The sequence below is a fragment of the Lipophrys pholis genome (genome assembly GCF_963383615.2).
Source record: "Lipophrys pholis genome assembly, chromosome: 17".
Lineage (NCBI taxonomy): Eukaryota > Metazoa > Chordata > Actinopteri > Blenniiformes > Blenniidae > Lipophrys > Lipophrys pholis.
Window position 1 is genome coordinate 7990741 of NC_137643.1, and position 25201 is coordinate 8015941.

Here is a 25201-nt window from a genome sequence, read left to right on the forward strand (position 1 = left end):
CTACAGCATTTATTTACACAGTGTAACGGATGGACCTCCTCCTTTCTGGCAACTCGATTCTCAGCGTCCTTTTTCTTACAAAGCTATAATCTCTCCCAGAGACATGACCGGACCATCTCAGCCTTGTGTTGCTCTCATTTCCCCACTAAACTGTCCAACATGAGCTGTCCCTCAAATCTTCTCCTGCTTAATCTATTTTGCTCTGCTCCCTCCACTCCAGCCACCTGTTTGGATTCTAACGCTGCATAACATGATTTAGACTACAATCTTTTGTTACCACACACATTTTCTGAGTACTCCGTGCAACAGCTATTCATATCGATGGCAAATACAGGTAAACGTCAAACTTACACCAGCCGCCGGTCCCTCCAAAAACTTTGAGTTCAGCCAGTTTATAATGGAGAGACAGAGAAAAGGCGATCCAGCAGACAATAATCAAGTTATTTGTAGGACCGTTTGTGACCCTTTACGGGACGTGAGCGGTGCATCTGATGAGGCAAAAACACCAATCATCTACAGCCCTGACACCGCTGCTCATGCTGCAGAATATCTTTGTTTTCTGCATTTATTCTCAGTGTGGAAGCTTACAAGAACTGATCATGTTCCAAAAGAAAAGAAATCTGGCTGCTGCTCTGCAGAAAATTTACATTTTGTGTGAAAGTCCTTGTGAAAGTCATAAGATATGCTGGTTTAAAAACACACAGACTAAAAAAAAGCAGTTGGTATTGATCTACGAGGAGGGGAATGATAACAGGAGGTTTATTGGTGCAAATGTCACAACCTTTCATGTGACCCTAACCATCGCCGATTAGAGATATATTGATCTTACCAGATAAGCAATTCTATCTGTGAAGGTTTTCACTACTTTTATAAAAAGGACATTTCTCAATGTTTCTCACTGTGAATTCTTCAATATTTCTCAGGCTGTTTTTTTTTTTTTTTTGCTAACTTTGTTCCTTCAAAACTAACTACAATAAACTGATGACAGCCAAATAATACAACATTAAATCTATCGTCTATAAAATGTGGTGAGTGTTGCTGATTCTCAGTCTGTGTCGCTGATTGATGCATTCATTTAAGACACTGGTTGTCAGAGTGTGGGAAGATGAGATGCACATGCAATAAAAGGTTTTACACTCTTAGGCTTTTAAAGTATCTGACAAAGCTTCACACACAGTTAGCGACTTTTGTTATGCTAATTGTTTTTTTATGTTATGTATTATATTTTATGTTTTAAATTAATCTCCTTCAAACCTACAACATTTCCAGTAATAACAATGTTTAATAGGGCTTCTTTTAAAAAAACAAAACAAATGTGGGAAAAGATTTCTGCTGGGTAAAGACATCCCTGAACCTCAGGTGTCTGGCCCACCCCACACGTTGAGAGCAGACGTATGATAAGAAAAGACGTCCACATTATTGTCACTCAGAGAAAATTCGCAGTTTTACAGCAACTCAAAGCAAAGAGCACATCGTTAAAGATGTATGCTGAAAAAACAAGAAAAAAACAACGAAAAATCACAAAAGAGTTTAAACGAAAACACTTTTTAAACAGTTTGAAAAATTGTTATTGTTGAAAGTGGAATTTTACCATGAGATCTATTGACTTACAATCACTGACAGAGACACATTATTGTTTTTTTTTTTTAAAAAACAGGTTCTGTTCAGGTTTACACTTTACAACACATTTAAATATATAACTATACTATGAAAATCACATTTATTTTATATGGGTTACATCATGACTATAAAGAATAGCCTGAAAAGGTACTAATGTGATATTCTGAGTTAAAATTTGCTTTTCTTGGCATTTTGATAAGTGTTCTTTAAAGGTCTGCATGTTTCTGGTAAAAAACTCTCTTCATCATCAACATCCAAAGCTGGAGAATTTGGAGAAATGTCACCCCAAGGAAATGGGTGCAGAGTGTGTGCAGAAACATTTCATCTGCAGGCCGAATCAGTACAGTTTACTCTGTTTCCGATAGAGATAAAAGGGATTTCAATGTCATGTTACTGCAATGAGAATAGTTGCTGCTTCTGTGGTACAGAACAAGAGATTTATGTGAACTTCCTTCATAAAAATGTGTTTCAATAACTTCAGTTAAACTCGCTGTATACTCACACAGGCATATAGTATAAAGTATGGACAGATTTACCAGGTAGAGTGTCCTGCTGTGTTTGTGAATGCACTAACTGCGCACTATCATGATCCGTGGTGAGTCAGTGAGCGGAAGGAAACGTCGATTAAGTTGTGAAAAAGCAGCGGGGTCAAGAAAAAATGCTACACTCGATTTAAGGCATCACATTCCACTCACTGGGCGACACACACAAACACACACCTACACACAGAGGCTCGCAGATGTTGCTTGGAGAGTGGGTTTCTGCAGCCAAGTACAGGCTGTACTGTTACTGTATTCAATGCGGGCACTGTGGAGTTGCAATCTCGAGCGGGATGCAGAGGGCAAGGTGTTGCTTTGAAGCCTCTGCGCAAACACAAACACCCAATCGATAGCTGTCACTTAAAAGCAGCTCAAAGTGACTGACTACATGCGAGACTGCTGATAATGCTGTGCAGCTGCACGCTAATATGCACACGTACGCACTGCGTTGCTGAAGGACACATATATCTACTTCGGCTCACTGCGAGGATGACACCTATACATCCGCGTGCGCACGGGCAGACGCGCACTCGGTGTTGGCGTACGCGCACCCTCCGTCTCTCTGAGAGGAATAAAGAGAACACGAGCTGCCATATCATATTTCCTGGTCTGGCTCTAACTGGGAGTCTGTCAAGATAAAAGAACCATCTTCAATCAGTTACTACATGATAGTGCGATGCTACCGATGCCTCTACGCTCCTTAGAAACTCTGCTTGTATGAGTGTGTTCGCGTGAGGCATAGTGATGCTTAACACAGCCTCCTTAAGGAGGTATAAGACTGTAGTAGACGCCACCTCGAGTTATGCTGCACAAAAGTCTTCAGTGGAAAGTAGAGATAAGGGACTCATTACAGTGTCTGTATCGACATATCAATCAACTATGCGTCATTCATGCATTCACCCTCAAATTATGCTAATCCTAATTACTTCTGGGAAAATTACTAGTCTTTATCTGCTAATAGTCAGGATTGTTTGGGGTTTCTTACCTACAATATCCGCCGCCATTTTCCACAATATATCCATTTTTCACATTCTCATATTCAAGCGCTAATGATCCCATTTTGCACCGCATACAATGGAATAATAATGCCCTAAGTATGAATAATGAATCAACGACAAGTCACGGAGCATTACAATGGTGTGCAGGGCAAACAGTGTAATTGTTTACGTCCTTGTGAGCCATCAAGATGAGTTCTGAAGCTGCTGTTGCACATGCATGATTAATCATTGTAGTTACATGTATGTTTAGAATTGGTGCTTTGCATGTATTAGAGTGATTACGGTTAATGGGGGAGATAGATGGGCCACTCAATGGCCAAATATGCATAACAATGCTGTAATATGATTCCTGTGATTAATGGATTTGGGGCTGTAATAATGATTCACGCTATGGTTATGCATCGTTTCTGCCTCACTTTACCTGCAATTGTGTATTTGTAGAAATGCTTTCATGTGAGTTCTATTCTTATATATTGGTGGTATATTTGACTGGTTTTAGCGATTGTACTAGTTAGTCTTTTCCCTTCAGCTACCCAAGAAAAGCTCACATAATACTATTTAAAACCTTTGAAAACATAATAATAAATATGCAAGAGTCATGTCACATGATAAGAAACACGACTGACAAATGTAAAGTTTTCAAATTAAACTTAAACATGTTGGGTGTCTGTCAGCATTTTAACTTAATCAGAGCAGGAAGCACGTTCCCTCTTTTTACATTGAGATTATTTCAGTGACAAGTCAGAATTTTGAAGATGGAGCAGAAACCAGATATTTTTGTTAGACGGCGAGAAGGTCGTGGGCTCACATACCACCCAGGGCCTTTCTGTGTGGAGTTTGCATGTTCTCCCCATTTGCGCATGGATTTCCTCCGAGTACCCCGGTTTCCCCTACAGTCCAAAAAAACATGCATCTGGGGTCCCTGAGCAAGACCCTTGATCCCCAACAGCTTCCCCCTGAGCATTGCTCTATGTCGCTCCTACCGACGGGTCACTTCAGTGAGGAAAATTCCCTCAGGGGATTAATAAAGTCTTCATGAAATTTTAGATTTGATCAATTTTAAATAATAATCTAATCTTTTATAACGCGAAAATCAAAGCACAAGAAGGTGTATAAATAGCGTAATAAATCATTTGGACTTTGAGAAGAGAATTCTTGCTTTTGTAACTTGATGAGGAAAAGTGTTAGTTGAAGTTAAACTCAAGTGAGGTGTCTCTCTTTGTATTTAAGACTATTTATTGCCAATTAAAATGATTGTTTATTGAGATGAGAATTGGATGGAATCCCTCTTTTCATCTGCATTTATAGACTAAGTCTGTCCATTTGGGGGTTTAAATATTCCTGTTTCTCTACAGGGAGGGTGGGTGGTGGTTTAGGGAGTCTGTGGTGAGCTGTGCAAACACTGAGGGAGAGAACCACGGTATAAAAAGAAATGAAATAGCATCCATGACTAACTGTGGCAAAGCCAAGACCACCTTGGTTGTACTCCAAACCCAGAGGAGAGCATCCTCATAGGGACTGTGTTCCTCTGTCCTCATTCATTCACCCTGCACCTCCAACAGCTGAAAAATGGTAAATAATGCAGCTTGTTTTTCTTGAAACATTCAGTGATGTGTGGTAACGTGTTTCTGGGCATAAAAATCTCTCTACTGAACCTCCAATTTTCTTGATTGTGTTCATATACGAGTAAAAAAAGCTTCAAATTGTAAATCTACAGTGTCTTTCTTTTGAGGGACCCCGCTGAGGAACATCTGCTATGCATATATCTTATTTTTCTGTTTAACAATGTATGTAAGCATGCAAGCTTAACGCGAGGGTCTAGTGACCACAACAGAGTTATCAAAGCATTGACACTGCAGAGAAGTGAAAAGTCATAAGCTCACGCTCGGTCATTAACGCCACAGCAGATCTGACATGCTATAAAATAAACAGCCCTATTTTCTTTTTAATATCTGCAAACATAAAACAGCTCAAAATCCACATGCAAAAAGATATTTGGGATTGCTTTCATACAGTGATGCACACTGCAGCTCCTTCAGCCCCTCATTTACTAGCCCACTGTCGCCGTCCTGCCTGCCTCACTCTCCAAGACAATACCCATTTGTTGTAAAATAACTCTCACAGAGGGCTCTTTTATATTAGACACTGGTGACGAGATAGCAGTACAGGCAATTAACTTATCAACCCTGCAACATGGATTTATAGCTAAGGCATTCGTCTCTGGCTGGGGCAGGCAGCCTATTGGCTGTATTGTATTTCTTGTCATCTTCTCTTGCAGGTGTAGGAGTGTCCTTGTCAGAGAGCTGCAGTCGGGATCTGCAGAGGGCAGACTGCCAGGGCTTCGGGCCAAAGGGGCCACTGGCAGCTCATTGTGCCGAAGACAAACTGAACATGAGGTTGGAAAAACTAATTCTTCATCCAATATCAGTGCAAGTATTATAGATGGGATCTGTATTGCAGCGACGCACCTGCAGGACTGATGCATATCGTTACAAACGCCTGCCTGCACACTGTGGATGAATGTGTTCAATATTAAAGCAGCCCTGACGCTTGCAACACATTTTCTGCTTCCATGTGACTCTTTAATTACTAATGAAACAGCCATTACCAAATCTCACTGCAGAAATGATCGTGAAATAATTTCTGTGGTTTTCAATGTGTAATGCGGAAAAATGTGACATGAAAACATTCACAGGTCAAATATAGACATACTTTGCCATATGGGTCCACCCCACACTCATCATTTTCCATCCATCTCAGCATTTCTTTCATCTTCATTTTTTTTCTCCTCATCATCTTCCCTCAATTCATCTTTTGTTCCTTAATTAATTCATATCTACTCACACTCATTAGCTCGAGCGCGGCGCCATATGGCCTCACTACATTCCTAACTCTCAATTCAGCACAACATGAGAAGCTATTCACAATGTATTTTTCCAGTTACATTACGGTCAATACTGTCTGTAAAAATGGAAACAAGACAAATGGACTGTAAGTTTAGAGGAGTATTACCTCCAGACGAACAAGATTATCCTCACAAAGCTAAAGAGGCATTCGAAAAGGAAGTATCCACTCATACTTTACTAATTCTCAGAGAAAATACATTTTTACAGGCACATTGCTCAGCTCTTTGGTCGCATTATCAGCTTGCAAACCTAATAGCTAAATCCTGATGTATCTGTCGCAACATGTGAAGAGCACTCGAGAAAGGTTTTGAGACCTGAAGGGTGTTAATTACTTGTCAAGAGGTTGTTAAAATGACGCCCCTCGCAAAAAATAAAAAGAGGGAGAGAAAAAAAAAAGAAAACTGAGTGGCTGCACAGAACCCACATGGGGATATCTCGGAGAGCACACACAAAGACGTACGTGAGCAAATCACTCACGCCAATACCAAGCACCAACACTTATGAGGGTACAAACTGATAAATGCCAGCAGACATGGCTACATATGTAAATACACTTTGTATTCAGACAACACAAGTGCAGTCACACTTTCACACACACTCAGGTTAGAATGTCAAACAGCCTTAAATAGCGACTCATTACAGCAGCCATTGATGTGAAAAATGCTACAAGCGCATTTTTACACAAAGAGCAGGTACAGTCCACCTTGCACACTTCCTTTGTCACGTCACATATAGAGTGTTAAAACTGCTGCTCTGCCGTCACTCTAACTAGGAAGAGATGACAAACTTTAGCATTCAGGCTGTGTAGCATCTTCTGCGGCACTATGTTATCCCCATTTGAGCGGCAGTTTGTAATAAGCAATGTAATCACGTCAGCTACCAGGCCTGAAAGCACCACCAGCAGGACGGGAGGACAGACTAAATATTTGAACAAAGCCGGATCGATGGAAAGCAAGTGCCCTCGGAACATGGAGAAAACTCCCCGGTAGAGACAAACATTAAAAGCTGGACAAAGACAAATTGTTCTTCTCCTCTGAACAACTATGCAGGCCATTTCTTTTTTCGTGCATCTGTTAGTCATTCATGAGTAACGGCCGGGCCGCCCCCAGCTCGTCTTCCTCTTCATTGCAGTTATGATTTATTCCTTCCTTAACTAATCAAGGGTATGATCATTAGTCAGGGGCTGTGCGAGGGGCCTGGGCCTTGGCAGGTCAGTGGAAGGCCGTATCTCACACCGTGGCTCCCCTGCCATCCACGGGTTAGGTCCAGGATAAGAGATGACTCCAGCTACGCCTCCTCACCCTCCAACGCTGCTCGCTAAAGCAATCGTGAACGAGTGAAATAACAAACGGAGCAAAGGGTCGTGCAGTAAAATGGACTGTGCTGGTGACAGGAGGGGAAAGCGATGATGGCGACAGCAATCAGCATGAGTCTGTTTGTACTTTGTCGAAATGCATTGCAGATGCGTTTGCTTAAGTTCACAAGACGAACAGTCACCAACAACATTTTGGAAACCCACATATTTAACACATTTACAATAAATGTTTTCCTTTGAAAACCTTGGCCTTTTTCTCATCTGTGAATCTCTGGCTTGTGGACGTCACCTCGGAATAACCTCCACTGAGCGCACATGAGAATTAAAAAAAAAAAAAAAAAAAAAACACAAACACATAAACAGGAGGCGACCACACTGCATGCAGAAGCAGCACAGGAAGTAGAGGCGGGGACAAAAGGTCACATCTCGAAGGAATGCGGTGCTCATGGCGCCGAATACTTCTATTTGTGACGAAGTTGTCCAATCAGACCCCGACTTGGTGGACAGCCAACTTCAATCTTACTGGAATGAAGTCAAGGGGCGGTGGGGAAAAGAGTAAATAAAGAGATGAGTGTGTGTGTGTGTGTGTGTGTGTGTGTGTGTGTGTGTGTGTGTGTGTGTGTGTGTGTGTGTGCGTGTGTGATTTGGGAGTGTTAACAGAGGCTGCGGGTGTTATCCAGTAAGGTTCTGCATGCTGAATCTGTCCAAATCAATGTGATTATCTCTCAGCTATTGCTAATTAGAGTCATTAATACGCAATGCAAGCAGGAAACGGCAGACACTTTCGCTCCCGTTCTCTTTGGGCTCATCTCGCCTCTTTCTGGAATGGCTTTGAGGGAGCAGAGGCATTTGGAAAAGGTCCGCTGTTGGCCACACTTCAGTCGAGATTCTCATCTGCACATAATTCACTTTCAAAGGGCAGAGGGGGCGGCAAAGAGAATCCTTAATTGCACCGGCACAGTGTACAACATAGACAAATGTTTATATCTTGGCCCTCTAATGAGAAACCAATAACGGATGCAAAAAGCACTCCCCGCTCCACCATCCCCCCCGCCCCCCATTCCACCCCAAATACACATGCGCATGACAATGAAAAACAGACCTTTTTTGTGAGCGTCACCTCATTCATCAATAGCCCTTATGCTTGGAGTCATGCAATACTCCACTTAGGCACTGATGCGGCAATAAATCAGTTTTTATAGAATATAAGATCGCCTGTATTTCTCCATTAGGTTGATCTTGTGGGAACAGCGTGGGATATTACAGATTGTAATTGTCAGGCTTCAGACAAGGGTTCAAATTGCAAGATAAAGAAGCTTTACTTGCAGCCCAGCTTGACCCGAATGAATCAGCATTCTCAAGGCAAAGACTCAACTGTCTTTGCCGAGGATGGGCCGCTGTCATGCATGTTTTCGATGCCAACACCTGCCAATAATGAGTAACACATCATCAGCCTTTCTGCTAATAGAGCTTGATAGAGACCCATACATGTAATTCAGAGCAGTAAGACATCTTGACAGATCAGGACAGTGTCCTTCCAGGACCAAAGTAAGACACCACAGGGTTGATTGCTGCCTCAAATTGTTTAAGGTGTTTGTGCGATTGCCTGTTGGTCCTGTGATTGACCGATGTCCTGCATGGGGTGTAACCCTGCTGTTCACTCATTGTAAGTTGAGAATAAACACTTTTAGAAGATGGAACAACCTTTCATAACGCGTCTTTTCTTTAAAGTATCTAATGTACTGGGTATGTAATTCACCATTGTGCACATCAAGAAATCCATAACCTTTCTTTTGAGGACCTGAGCGAGGTTTTCTTGGCCTGATGACACCACACATTTCAATAGCAAACAGAACAGCAGACCTGAAATGTCAGAGAATTCAAAAAAGCATGAGCCGCCACCTGTCACTCTCTTAAGAGCTTTTCATCTTCAGCTTGTAATTTAGAGCAAATAGCATGGATTAGGACGGGAAATGAAAAGGAATACATGTACTCTTTCCATATGATTATTCACTTTTATATCTTCACTAAAGCATGGAAATTAGTTCAAGTGTTGCATTTGTTTGTTTTTCAGATTGTTAGGCAGAAAAGATTATATCTTTTATAGTCATAGTTTCAGGTTTTTTTATATTCGAAACATGATTTAAATTTGTAGGGACAAACTTAGTGGTTGGTGTGTTTTACATCAAGTCGCCCAAATGACAGAGTAAAGGCGACAGTAATTCGCTCAAGATGTGTTTACGTAATGTCCTTGCACGTTTTTAGCATCCTCATGTAAAATGGATGGCAGGTTACAGGGCAAAGAAATGAACAACAACAAACTGCCGAACACGCGGCCACAAGAGACTATCGTCTCATCTCATCTATCTCCCACAATTCAGTGCGGTGGGGCCACGCCGGCAAAGCACCGGTCAGGCCGGCGAATCTCGGCACAGTCTTATCTCCCAGCGGCGGAGGAGGAAACGGAGGTCCTTTAAAGGGCTGAGGTCATTTCCTCTGCCTCCGGGCTCTGGCAGGAAAAATAAAATGTCTCCATTCGGTCAGCCCTGCTTTATTTCAAATGCCGCCGCTGCCTTTTAAGAGGCCCTTGTGGGCATGGATGGCAAATGAGCGGTTTTGGGTTCTCGCAATCTATCCTCTTTTTCTCTCCCTCGCTCTGCCATTCTCAATCCCCCTCTCCATCTGTGATGCAAGGCCCCAAAATCTCTGCTGCGTTTCTAGAGTACATGTGAAAGAGCAGACACAGGGATATAGCTAGTGAGAGAGAGAGAGAGAGAAAGAGAGAGAGAGAGAGAGAGAGAGAGAAAGCAGAGACAAAGAAAGAAGAGGAAGCAAAGTGAGAGGAGAGAGAGAGAGAGAGAGAGAGAGAGAGAGAGAGAGAGAGAGAGAGAGATGAAGAGCTAAATTCCTCCTCTTACCCACAGCGCTGCTCAGCCCTAAAGCCCTTTCACAACTTCCTGTTTCTCTCTGAACTGGGCTTCATCCAAAGCATGTGTGTGTGTGTGTTTATCGGAATGCCGTTTATGAACAACTGGTGTGTACTCTCGTAAGAGTATGATTTGTGTGTGTGTGTGTGTGTGTGTGTGTGTGTGTGTGTGTGTGTGTGTGTGTGTGTGTGTGTGATGGGGTAAGAGAGAGAGTGAGGTGGTGAGTCAGCGCTGGGTGAAGATAGAGAGGCTCATTGAACGGCCTGCATGGCGCGGTGGTGGAGGAGAGCAGCCACAACAGGCAGACAGGCAGGCACACATGCTGTGATGTTAGAAAGAGGATTGATAGATCTATTGCGCGGCCACTGCTGCTGCAAGAGCCGAACACACCTCAGGCAGATGGATGGGGAGTCTGTGCGGGGGTACGATTAGTCTTTGTGTGCGCATGAGTGTGCCCTTTGTGTTTGAGTGCGTGGGAGAAGTGTATTACATGGTCTTAGAGTGTAGTGGGGTTTTTTTTTTTTGCTTCTTTTTTTTTTTTGTGATGTGGTACTTCAAACAGGGCTTTACTACTCTACAGCACATACTCCTGTACTAAAGGGCATATGTATAGATGTATGGCGGCGGTAAAAATAATGTACGCTCATGTGAGTGCGTGGGTCTCTGTGCTGAAACACACAATTCTCTGACCTGGAACTGCAGGAAGTGTCATCCCTGCTTTTCCAAAACAGATAGCCTCCACTCCCACACTCACTGTTTCATCTAACATTTCATCTGCTGTGCATCTTTCCTGACTGCTCCTATGCTCAATGTCACACTTTTGTTGTACTCAACAAATGAAACACTTTCTCTGTGAATAGGCTTTGATCAGCATTTACACGCTTAGTATTGAAATGATTCCATAGGCAGGCATGAAAAATGCTTGTGCATACACATGGTCATACAATAAGAAAAAATGGTTTTCTAGAGACTTATAGATTAACGATATCTAAGGACCTAAACCGATAACAATAAACCGAGGGTTATTCACTTAACCATGGTGCTCTGAATAATGTGAGTAAGGGTCTCTTAGTTCAAATATTATCATATTAATCTTAATCATCTTTGGTAATTGATTAAAAAAAAAAAATAGCATTACTTATAAGCATTAAGATCGTGTGAGACTCATAAATGACATTCTTTCTTTGCTTCATTTGCTTTTAAATGTAGTTTATTTGATTGCAGAATAACACATCATGTATCAAACAGCTTTCCAACTATCGTCACATTACACATTTTGACTTTCTGGCGGGTCCCGAGCCACCTGATATATTGAAAGGAATGATTATACAGCTGTTTTTTTTTTAATTTCCTCCAATTTCCCATTGTATTACCTTGAATGTGCACACATACTTTCTTATTCTTGGCATTATTGTTTATGAATTCTGCCCAGGAAAAAGATTTTTATTGACAATATATGGAGTTAGCCCAACTGAAAGCGTTTGAACTTTTCAAAAACAGTGGCTTGATAAAAAAAAAAAAAAAAAAAAAAGAGAGAACGTGTGAGCAGAAATGTTAGTCAAAGAGTATATAATATTTGATGCTGTTGTTTTTCTTGACGGCTGATGGACGAGCTTTCACTCCGACTTAACGCTTGCTCAGGGATGACTGGTGCTGACCTCTTTCCGAGCCCTTTCTGTCCGTGGTGTTTTGGCAGCGTGCTCGCTGAGCTGAACTTAAAAACAAATAACACAAGGGGGAGGAGTGGAGGTTTGGAGGGAGCGGAGGAGGAGGAGAGCGATGTTCCCCGTGTGATGGTGGCACGGTGGTGATAAGCCACCACTCTGACATTTAAACAAGCGTCAGTGTCAGGGGGGGGTCAGGTGACTGGAAACAATGCGTGACTAGATCGAGGCGTTGGGCCGACTTTGTGACTTGGAGCTCACGCAGACCCGAGAGGCTCTGATACACCTGCGCTGCTCATTAATGCCTGGAGGGGATATGCATATAGGTGCGATGGGGAACTGAAGCAGTGGAAATTATGATTTTTTTTTTTTTTTGGCGCAGCCTTGCTTCACCTCATCTTGTCTTTCAAATACTTAAGAACTGTAATTTTCTCTTCAAGGTTACTAAGCCCTTCTCACACTCTCTCATCCTTTTTTGTGCATTCCCCTCTTTCCGCCTCCCACTCTCTCACTGGGTGCAGAGTTCCACCATCCTTCACACTCATAAAATATCTGCTTGTATTTGCTTTTTGGCACATCGGCAGCGCTGCATTCCTGGATGGTGAGTTATGGGAAATATGGTCTCCCACACAACGCTAAGCTGGGCTGAATTTTATTTTATTATTTTTTTTTCTTCTTCTCATGTGTGTGTGTGTTGTCCTTTTCTTAAGTCAGCTGGACAACAACAGAGATTGGATTCCTGAATTTCAAAGAGGCTGGTTTCACCTCCTCAACACTTCCCTCTCTTCTCTTTAATCCACTCTCCTCTGTGTCCCGTGACCTGCAGATACATCCTCCCTACTGACATGGATTCAGTGTTGTCTTTAATAGCCAGTTAGAACTCACAAAGAAGGACCTGTCAAGATAATAAGACTTTTTTTCTTTTTCGATCCTCCAAAAGGCAGAGGTTCATTTCCTCAACATTTTGACCCTGAGCATGCCCGGCAGTATAAACTCATGTGTGTAGTAGGGTTAAAAAGGCAGCTTCACCTTGAAAGGCCACACTTCAGAGCCCGAGAAACCACAAAAAGCAATTAAAAGTATTGATGGAACTTCAATAGCTCTTAAACAGTGCTGCCAGACACCTTGGGGCAAGTAGCAGGCTAATCTTTTTTCTTTTTTTTTTCCATCCCTTCATTCTCTCTCTCTTTCACAATTTCTTCACTTCAGTCTTTACTATTCTTCATCAATATAAAGTGATCGCTCAGAAAAAAAGAAAAGAGTGTGAAATGTATTTGCAGCCATGCAGGGCAGATGGCCAAGACACTAAAGAGGGTGAGGTTGACAATGATAATAATTAATGTTTATCTAATCTCAACTAGCTTGTTCGCCTTCTAATTGGTCGAGCATGCACGTATGTTCAAGCATGTAATTGTGTGTGGTGGGTGCTGGTGGGTGCTGCTGTGTGCGCTCTGCAAACTATTTCGAACCAGCCAGTAACGTCATTGTTGCATGTGTGCATCATTTACTGTGCAGACACTAATGGAAACGCACTCTCCAAAAGGCTGCCGTCCACATGACAAAACAGAAAATTTAAAGAGACGATCGGGAGAGACGGGGTGAGAGAGCGTCTGCCTGCCCACTCATCCTCTGAGGCTCTGCCATCCAAGAACGGGCTGTTTACCCGAAGGCTTCCTGCAGTGATAGGCCAGCTCCTCACTAAATCACTGATTTATGGTGCACAGCTTCCACGGCTGATGTCTAAATTTACGCGGGGGTTTGGATTGGTGTTCCTGTGACAAGACAGTCCAAAGAATGATAGCTCCCGCACTGAAACAAGGTGGGTGTACAAGCTACAAAAAAACTAATCACTTACCTTTGCACTGGTTGGTGTTCTTATCCAGAATGGCCTTGGTTGACACTATTTTTCCATACCTGTAACAACAGAGAAATTAAATTTTAGTGTTTTTCACACCAGAGAGACATTTAGGTTGACTGGTGGGACAGTTCTTGCAGATCATCATTTACCATCAAGCAGATGCCTTATTTTCTGTCCTCTCTGCCATTTAAGTGCAACTAGCAATTTGCAAAGTTACACAAATGTCAAAAGCCATTGGAAAGAGGAATCACTCGAGGTTAATAGCATTATGTGTGTGGCTGACCTCGAACGAACGCACAGCTCTTTGACATTTCGGAGAGTCACTGGACATTTTCAAAAGGTCTAAAAGCACAGAAAGTGCAGTAAATGGTTTTAAAAGTTGATGTAATAGCACACAGTGGAATATTTTCAAGTTACTCCACCAGAAGAAAATCTTTAAAATATACTTCCCATAAAATGAATCGCTTCTGCAAAGATAATAAACCAATACAACAAGATCATTACCACTCATTTCCGCAAATTGCTGAACAGCAGTTTCCCAAATCTCAAGTCATCAAACTGTGTTTTGATTTTGCAAACTCACGACATCTTCAGAAACCTGCCGCAAGGGGTTCTGGGATATCAGATGTACCGTTGCAGCAGCTCCAGGGAAAATATTAACATTTGAACAATTTAGCTCCAAAAAAAAAAAAAAAAAACTCTTTCTCGAAGAAAGAGTAAAAGAGTATTCAAACCACGAGAATACTTTTAATTGTTGTGAAACTGATCGTTAATCGTTTTCCCAGTGCAAATCAAGATCATTGGCAACATAATAGAGTTGTACATCAACAACTCAAACTAGCTCTTGATTTTTTTTCCCGTGTGGATTCTGGTAGAGTAACTTTAAATTCTCACAGACCAGTGAATACACCAAGTAAAGATATAATAGAGCTGCACAAAGTGATGACTTTTGTTTTGTGTTTACACTTCTTGTTTACATCCTTTTTCACAGAAAATAACTCACAGCTAACGTCCACTCACAGTCTTTCTTTTCAGGGAAAAACTATATATTTTATGACGCCTATTATGTGGCAGAACATTCATATTTTCCATAAAAATGCTGTGTTTTAGGGCCAAAGGCACGTTTCTAGATGTGCTGTGGTGGTAACTTTATTGACAGAGAGCTTAAGTTAGTTTATAACATGTAACACACCTAAAGCAGCAGTAGGATTTATGTTCCACACGCAAACACTGATATACTGCAAAGTTTTGGGAATCTGACGTCTGTCACATCCTCTGTTTGGTTCGCTCGTACATCTTTAATCCATGCTGAGGGTTTGGCATGGTGGTGTCACGATTGCGCACCTTATTCTGTATAGATTGCGTCTTGTCCCCGTGTCTCTATGGCTTTCTTCTGAGTATTGCAGCTTCCTTCGCTTTGATAAAGCAGAGGTGGGGATTGACAAATAGATTAGTATAGTAGTTATACTAAAGTCAAGTCACACTAGAGTTTATTCCGACTGAGACTGAGACTTGCTGGTAATCACCTTAAAAAAAAGAAAAAAGACTAAGCCATTGATTTATCAAAAACATCGGCGCACGCCACAGCCTGAGACATTGTCAAAGAGACTTGATCGAATCTAGACATTCAGATGGCTGACCCATTATGAGCCAGGAACTACAACCAAACTCCTCCACATTAGTAAGGCTTCTGGTGTTTTCCACGAGTCGGTGACGGGGTTTGGACGATTTGATGGAACAAGTCTGATCTGTATCAGCTCCAAGTCACAGTTTACAGGATTTAAAGGACCTGCCGGGAATGTCTTGGTTCCAGATTCCACAGAGAAATTCAATTCCAAAATAATTGTAGAACAGCATGTTATGGAGGACTGTTCATAATGAGAGGGATACAGCCCTTTTCATTTGGCTCCCTGGGCAGAAAGAATTGATGTCTTAAAAAGAAAAACAATCCACTCCTTTAAACTTATATCAATATTCAATTATTATTATTATTCTACTGCTGTTTCCACATTTATGTCACAAAATAAACCCTGCAGCTTCACTGTAGCACCTGCATATATCTGCTATATTATGTGTTATGGCTTGGATTAACAATTTGTTGCATGTATTAGAAAGAACTGGTAGAATATTTAACATTTTCCATAGGAATTGTAGGGGACACGTCTAAAAAAAAAAGAAAAATCAAGTCTTGTTTGGAGCTCTCCATCTGGGATACTTTGATAAAAGGTTATTTGAAGTTTAAACAGTCATTAGACCAGTAAATCACTGTCTCGATGCTGCTGACATTTTATTTATAGGAGTAAAATCTCTTTAAGGTCATTTTGTTCCTCATCCATTATGTGTATGTATGCAATTCATACATTAAGATAGGCACTTTTAATCATCTTCCATATCATATGTCTTACTGAGAGGGCTCTCCTGCCCTTCTGCCTCTCTCTGGAATGACGGGGCAAGAGCCGAACCAGCCGAGGAAGGAACCAGTCCAACACCGATCATTAGTGACATCTCAGTCTGCCATTGTTTAGAGGATATCTATGGTGAGAGCAGCTGGTTTTAAAACTCTTAGCATTTCTGGACAGATTTTTATTCATCCACTTTAAATTACTGCTTCATTTGTGAATAACTGACCATATTAAGAATGCTTGGGGCATTGTCAAATTAGAAAACATACAAGCTGCCATATAACTAGTTCATAAGAAGCAAAAAATGTCCACTATGCAGTATTTGGTCCTCTTGAACGCTTGTGCAAAATTGCCAAAAGCCATATCAGAAACACATAAAGGCAGCACCACTTATAAGCCAACATTTTGTTGGCAAAGCTCCTTGCACGGAAATGTATTCCACCGCTCTATATGCACAGTACGCTGCTGTGAATTTCTCAGAATTGAAGGACTGACCCCACCGACTGACTGACAGCAACTCATTCAATCTGCTTGTCTCAGCTAAAACTGCAACATGCTGCATTGTGTGCAGCGCGAGAAGCACTGGAGCCCTGTAAACACAGTTTGAATGTGTGCCAATCTACAAGTGTAGATATACTGCAAGTGTTTACATATGCGTGCTGCGGCTTGTACAATGACGCTGGTGTATGTGTGTGTGTTGTGTGTATGTCTGTGCATAAATATATAAGTGAGAACAATTCCCTGTGTGTCAAATGTGCATCACAAAGAGTATACAGACGGAGAACAGCCACCCCCTCCTCTACACACACACACACACACACACACACACACACACACACACACACACACACACACACACACACACATTCTGTAGGGAAGAAGCAGTGGTGCATCCCGGCCCATATTTCACCAGCAGGGGATAATTGTGCCATTTCTCAACGAGTGGCGGAGACTCTATTTACTGCATGCTGCGGTGGGATGGGAGGTGGATATGAACTGATGAGCTCCGAGAGGAAAACTACCAGCTCGCACACACTAATACAGATACCACATGAGTGCATCTACGCGCACACACAATCATGCACACGCGACAGCATTCACCAATCAGACGATTGTCTCTCTTCAGCAGATTAACGGGCCATTTTAGCTGTAGGGATCCATAATCTACTGCAACAGAATGGGACTGAGGTGCAATGTTTGAGCATACCGAGATCTTCTCAAGCGTAAGTACACAAGGTGAACGTAGTACCGGGTTTTTATTTGATTAGAGAGCACGCAGAGCAGGTACAATTTGCTACACGCAAATTGAGGAAATAAGATTTTCCATTGCGGGATGAATCTGAATCACATGTGAAATTAAAAAGTAAGAATGTCACAACTCAGCGGATCAAAACTAGTTTGATGTCTTAAACTTAAAATGCATGTAAATAATATGATAATGAAGTCAGAGATGACAGTGACTCACATCACAATACTGATATTGTGTTGATTTACTGCCCATATTGACAGGAAGGCACATCTGTTTACTTGCACACAGGTGTCTGTTCTCCTTTAGTAGTTAAGTGAAAAAATATGTATGCTTTTCGTCTGGGAAGCAGTTAAAAAGCTCAGTGCTTCTGGCACAAATTGGGGGAAAGTTCTCATTAAAACTTTGTTTGGACTCCAGGGAAGCAGGAGACAGTAGCTTTCCAATGCCAACTCATCACTACTTGCCTCATTAAATGTTAAAGATGGCTCATCAATGCATCGTATCCGCGGTCCAAGTACACACCACAAAGACACTGCAGAGAGATGAAAAGAAAAGGAGGAAGGAGCCAGCTCCGGGTCCCTAATGGAGACACATTGGATATGGATGGAGAATGTGATCAGCATGTTCATGTGTGTGTGTGTGTGTGTGTTTTGCTGGATGACCCTGCAAGAGGCTCCTTGGCTCCTCTGCCAGCCAGGCCTGGGGAGGCTTTGATGTGACAGCGGCAGCCCCTATGAAGCGCAGGTTTAACACTGTGATGCTGTGGCCGGGATGCAGAGCCTGCCTCCACTAATCCTATTTCAATCACTCTTGCAGCCTCTTATCTCTGACTCTGCCGGCCTTTGGTCGTCCCCCCTCCTCCCACAAATCTCTCTTGTTCTCGTTCTCCCTCCTTTTCACTAATGTCTCTCTCTCGCTTTAGCAATTTTTTTTCTGCACTGTATCCATCATTTCTCTCCCGTTGTTTCTTTCTCAATCCTCCCGCCTAATAGGAATCCCACAGCAATCATTCTGATGCAATATCGGATCAACCCTAAGAACAGAAGATGCCAGAAATGAAACTGCCAATAAAAAAAAAGAGGCTTTATGGGCTATTTTAGGTTGATGAAAATGTACAAATTGTGGTGGATGTAAAACATGTAATTTGTTTGACAGCTGTCTGGGCACTAAAATGTGGCAGAATTGAAGGCGAGCCGAGAGCTAGAAAACATTTGTGAGAGGGCAGCTGCATGTGGACGAGCGACACCCCGGTGCTGCGTTTCCTTCTCCTCCCTCCTGTGCGCAGGATGAAAGGGTCCAGGCATAATCCATTTCTAACATCAGGGCTGTGAAAGTGAAGTGGCTCTTTCTCTGTACGTGGGCAATGTGAGAGCCGGCCAGAACCACAGCACGTCACTGTGGCGCTGCTGGTACACGGGGAAGCACAGTGCTGGGAAAGATGGACGGACCACCCAAGTGTTGTGCTCAGACCGTCGGTCTCGTGACACACTCTCCAGCGGTCTGTGATTTTTGTGTTTGCATGGCTACTCAACACAGCAATGCCTCCAACATCAGGCAAGTGAAACCTGAACTGAGATGTCGGACCACTTCCCCCACATCTGGACCGTCAGACGGTCGTTGTATACATGCTTGGTGAGGTGTACGAGTGTGTTCCTCTTCCTGTGAGCGCAAATGTACCGTATCTGCAAATGACGGTCCATCTGTGCCTGCAGATGAAGACCTGAAAACGTGGCCTCTTTGGATTCCTATTCTCCAAAGATGTAGGGGGGGGGGGGGGGGGGGGGGAGTTGAAAGAATTCTAATATAATTATTAAAAAGATTCCAACACAAAGCTATGACACGCTTTGCTGTTTTCAGGTGTGAAGCTCAATTGCATAAAAGCTGCTTCAGGCCTGTTCAGCATCTTTGGAGCACCTGTGCTGGGGATGGGGCAGGTGTAAAAGGGCGGCTGTGGGGAATAATAACTGTATTATATTACCTCTTGTCCGCCTCTACAAAAGAAAGAAAGAAAAAAAAAAAAAGCTGAATGTTGATCATGTAGCTTCAAAAAGAAAAGGCAGCGCACAAACATTTCTCATATAGGAGCAGGTGCAGCAGACTCCCACAACCCAGACTTATTGTTTGCTCCGCACAGCAAATGTTACCCCCAAGCTTTTTTATGAGCTAAAAAAAGCAGGCAGTCTTATTAAAAAAAAATAAAATAAAATAAAAAAAAGTGTGTAATTATTATATTACTCCACATGTGAGTATCACAGAGCGGCATTCACATGTCTTATTTCTACCAATTTGAAACAACAAAAAAATAACATCACATGACTGAACAGTCGTGGCTCATTTGGTCCAGCTTATCGTCTGCTCGTCCCAATGATGGTAGTTTGACCTCCACCTCCTACAAATTAACCCTTTCATGTTGAGAGTGAAATATCTTTTATTTTTATATAGCTCTCGAAATGTGCAGTGAGTGAGTCTTTCTGTTCAGGTGTGGTTAGATATTGAAATAATAATTTTTTTGGAATGTATGTCATTTTTTTTCTATATTACTGTGTGTTTGGGTCCAGTGACCGCCGTAAGCTGAACGTGTTTGCTTTCTGGGAATTATTGGACCTGCTAGAAATTATAAATGATCTACATGTTATGGTTATGTGAAGTGGGAGTAAACTCAATGTTATTTTTAATTTCATCGAGCCTTTGAAACTAATCCAAGACACTGAACAGACGTAGGAAGAAAAAAAATAGAACAAATACGCAACAGTTGCATAGAAGCTGAAGCAGCCATAAAGTCGGGCTTCCTGTTCATTTACTTTTTTTAGTCCCAAGTACTAAACTGATGCTTTTGTGAAATACTGCTGTTGCATGACTTTTAAAAATAGTCTGTATGCAGCTAAACTTCGTATGACGTGTGTCCTTTTATTTTCTCTCTCATTGACGAAAGCACACAGAGCCGACCACCGGGTCAGGGACATACAGCCTCCAAAGCTGTTTGCAAAGTTTTCTTATCTTCTGTCTGAATTTTACTCAATTCATCTTTCTCAAACTGTGCAAAAAAATACTGAGCTTTAAAGATCCAATCATCTCAAACCAAGGTCTTTTTGTGGCATGTGTGCAAATGCTTCACTGATCCAAAAAATTGTGATATATTTGCTTTTGAGCTATTGGACCTGATTAAAACTTTTTTTTATTAGCATGAGTAGTCTGCCAATTGATACACTGCTTGGGCTGTAAAACCTTAAAGCCAATTAAAATAAATATAGCGAGTGAGAAAAAACCCAAACACTATGACAGCAGGTAGAGTGAGAAATAAATCATGAGTACACAACCGGGCTTAACTAACAAACACTTTGGAGTTAGTTGGAAAGCTGGAAGCTAAAACAAAGGTAAGGATGAAAGTAAATGACAAGGAAAAAAAAAAAAAAAGAGGAAGCGAACGTGAAGAAAAGATGAGGTGTGAAGACAGACACCTCACTACAGACTGAAGTGTTAAACACGCTGGCTGTGGAAAGAGCAAGGAAACATTGACACACTTAGATAAGCAACTTTTACTCTCTTTCCTACACTGAGAATAACCAAATGAATTCATAACTAAAGTGTCAATAAAATTCATATTTGACAAAGACAGAAATGTCCCCAAAAAATATGTTAGCATTATTAGAATTTCAGAAAAGTACAGTATGATATATCAAATCATTGTATTGGCACGGATGAGGAGCAATAAATCAAAAAAGCTTCAACAAATTGGATAATTCCTTTTTTTGGCTGCAGCACTCTGCCTTTTTCTTGGCAGCACTTCACTATGTTTTTGTGGGTGCCGGGATTCCCCCGTGCTTTGTTGGCGGGTTTGCGATGAACTGGCAAACGTTTAATTTCAAACCTTTGTGGGCCCCGAATGTGAAACGGATCTTGGAATAGAAAGGTAACACAGCTCTAAGTGGTTGTCCTTTGTTGTTGTTGACTTCGATAAGTAAAATATAGACACTTGCACTCGTGCATCATGCAGAAATGCAGCTTTACATTTGGCCAAACAAAAAGACAATATCAAAATCCAGCCAAGCTCATTCATTTACAACAGTGAGTGGGTCACTGCGACGTCTTCGCCAGCGTGCGTCCTCACACCCATCTGTTGAAGTTGGCTGTGGTCACACACATTGTGGTCTTTAGCTGCCATCAATTATTCCCATTTAAATTTTTCCTTATTTCCCTGCTGATGTGATTTCTTTTCATGAACATTCTTTATCCCCTGTGCGTGTGAAATGCATGACAAGTTGATTAGAACCATTCAAACTTCCCCACCTCCCTCCATAATAGGAATGGATTATAGCTGCGAGCGGCAATACGGCCGTTCCACCCAGGTAATTTATAAAGGAAAGGAGGGTAATTTAAAAGTTTGAGCATGTGTGTTCAGAATCTGCTGCAAGAGACTTAAATTTAAAACAATTCACATCCACATTAAGGGACTTTTAATAAAAGAAAGTTTTAAAATTCATAGAAAGAGCCTCCACCAAGAAAATTGTTCCCATAATTCAGTCAGTGTCACTCTCCATGAGATCGGATCAATTTGCTCAGTTGGACTCATTTGTAATTCACCTTTGTTTTGATATGCAACCTTCCCATGAATAATCATTTCCATTTTTATCGTAGAATCAATAAAACATTTCTTCTGGTATTCTACAATTCCATATAATTGAAAATAGTCTATTTTCCCCACATGCATATTCCTAAACTTTGCTCTCAGAAAAAGTGTCATTTGCCAAAAAGGAAAATCTTTTCTTCCCCGGAGGCAATTTGAGTGGAGAGAAAGAAAAGTGGGAACAGTAACAAGAAAAGAAGAGGAAAGAAACTGGAGTTGTCTTCACGATAGTGAGCAAATTTTAATTTGATTTTTCAGCAATTCATGCACTTATTCACCATTGGTGATGGCTGCCATGTTCCACCTCCATTGGGAGCACTTTGGGGTTCACCGTATGGACAACGCAGGATGGGGGATCGAATTGTTGTGTTTGCGAATGGAAGACGACCTGCTCTATTAACTCACCCACAGCAACGGCAGTGTTAAAACTCTGAAATAAAACCAGCAGAAGCAAGCTGGAAACTCAAGGAAACTCGGTGTACTCTCACAAGTTGTTACACTGATTTTTGCACGGTGAAGAAAATGTTCTTATAACTACTTCAAATGAAGGTTGTCTGAAGACAGGACAGCCTTTATGGTTTTCATCAAGAAAATCTGTTTGTTATTAATGGATTAAAGTAGACCCTGTTCAGCTGCAGGTCACTGCAGCTTGCACAGTAGATTTGGTTACTTTTAAATCCGTGATTTAACAACTCATTCAAATCCAGGTACCCTGCACTGAAGGTAAAAATGTTACCTAAGAAGAATGAAAACCGTGTTTTGATGTGTTTTTTTTTCTTTAGAGAATAGTTTTACCTGCGTCTTGTTTATAAGTTTGTGGGCTGAAGTCTCTTCAGATTAAAACCTAATGGGAAAAACTGAGTTTTATCAGTTTTACCATCTGAGCCCTGGTAAAAGCTCGAGTACGTGTGCTTCCCGAAACTGTGTGATAACATCCAATGGCTTCAAAGTTAAGAGTTGCATCCAGTACCTTGTCCATTTGACCTTGCCACCCATGTGGACAATAACCAGCACGTCCAGGGTGCATTTGTGCTGCAGGATCTCCGGGAAGAATCGGGGTTGAGAGGATAAAATAGTTGGAGGAGGGAAGGTGAGCACCGCAGAGACAGGTTAACCAAAGAGTGCTTCAGACTGAGCTCTTGAACACGAGCAACAGACGACTAGTGTGTGCTCGCCGAGAGTGTGCATCAAGGAAAGATAAGAGCAACCGTAAGTGACAGCAGGAAGCATTAGCCTGTTGTTCTGAGTGTTGCTGGGAACTATTTCTCTCTTACACACACACACACACACACACACACACACACACACACACACACACACACACACACACACACACACACACACACACACACACACACACACACACACACACACACACACACACACACACACACACACACACACACACACACACACACACACACACACACACACACACACACACACACACACACACAGGTCTTCTTTAGAACCAGCCTTGCAGAATCGCCTGTTTGTTTGGAAGTGTCCAACCTGTCAAACCCACATGCCATGCTCCGCTGTCTGACACGCACAAATGAACACATCTCATCTCTGCTGGCGCTGCTTCTGCTTTCTAGATACTGCTTCAAAGGGAGAGTCAGTAGACGGAAATGGCGAGAAAAGAGGCGGAGGGAGGGAAGGAAGGATAGCGAGTTAAAGCCAGAGAGCCCAAAGATCCCAGGTTTTGTCCCTCACGTCAATCAGCCTTTTTGTAGCAGAGACTCTACTGCCGCTGCTGTTGGAGCTTAAAGATTGTCCTCCGCTGCACGGCTGACGTCTGATAAAATGCAAAGCACAAGGAGGGAAAAACGAGTGGTGTTGTGTGTGTGTGTGTACGTGTGTGTGCGTGTGGGGGGGCACAGAGGACGCATGGATCAGCATGTGACAGCTATGATTGGATTGGTTACTCTGAATACTGGCACTCGATTAGCTCCTGATGGAAAACAAAAGTGAAATGCAGTTAAGTAGCAAAAGACTTGACATTTTGTGTGAATCTCCGCCTGTAATTCATGCTACACAGCCACCTGAATAAAACCTAAAATGCTATTCGAGAAAATAGCTATTAAAGTGTCAACAAAGTCAATGTCAGTGCAAAAGTAGGGGAGCCATTTTCAGCCTCTAAACAGGCAAACTGTCTACGTGTCATGTATACAGTAATGGGGGGATAAATAATTCACAAATGCAGCCTAAGGCCAAATCAGCTACTCTGCTCGCCCTCACTGTAAAATCAATGTTTGGGGAGCAAAAAGGCGTAGTATTTTAGTTAGTTTGGCTTGGCCGGTGAAACAACTGTGTCACTTCTGCTGGAGCGGAGAAGTGGAAAGTTTAACATGATGGAGCGATGTGAGATCGCACACTGAAAAGCGAGTGAGGATGGGATGGAAACAGAGAGGGAGAAGAGGGTGGAGCAGATGATGACGCTGACGAGAAAGAGAATTTGGTGGGGTCTGCGTGGGGGGGGGGGGGGGGGTGCTGGGAAAGCAAGACGCATTCACACATGGGGTAAAAAAAAAAAAAAAAGTGGACATGAAGGAATCTGCTTCCAAGAATAGCAGATGCTTCCACTCAACATGAAGCTGTAACTGTAGGAGTAGTTTAGGCATTCCTGTGGTTGTGTCACTGCTTTCCAGGGGTTAAGCGCCGCTATCTTTTTATGGTCCAAGTGACGCACATCCTGACCCTGCAGATCGACGAGAACAGAGGCTGCTGGCTCCAAGACTGAGGACCAGAGGGCTGGGATAGGAGATAGTGGGAATCATGGGGAAAAAACAAAAAAAACAAAAAAACATACAGAAGGTGGGAAAAATCAGAGGGAGTCTGATAATTCTCGTAACGGTACACAAGATGGGGTTTGGGTGGAGCTTAATGATTAATGTGGGTTGACTTTATTATAACAAATTCAAAAACACCTCATTATTAATTATTATTATTATTATTATTATTATAATACATTAACACATAATATACAATCTTAAGTGGGCATACATGAATTACAATAAATTTGTTTGATCTCGACAACATGCCGCTGTTGTGTTTTTCCACAGCACAAACTATAAAAATGTATGTATATCCAGTGCA

At 42.0% G+C, this 25201-nt stretch overlaps 1 protein-coding gene across 7 annotated transcripts in view; it reads right to left on the reverse strand.

Annotated features, from left to right (window-relative positions):
* The window catches only part of LOC308122773 (RNA-binding motif, single-stranded-interacting protein 3), a 291407-nt gene that overhangs the window by 132874 nt on the left and 133332 nt on the right, over positions 1 to 25201 (reverse strand). For all 7 annotated transcript variants that reach the window (XM_080484833.1, XM_080484834.1, XM_080484835.1 and 4 more), the window contains one exon: positions 13825 to 13883. In XM_080484833.1, the coding sequence (XP_080340959.1) occupies positions 13825 to 13883 (59 nt within the window). The remainder of the gene's footprint in view (positions 1 to 13824; positions 13884 to 25201) is intronic.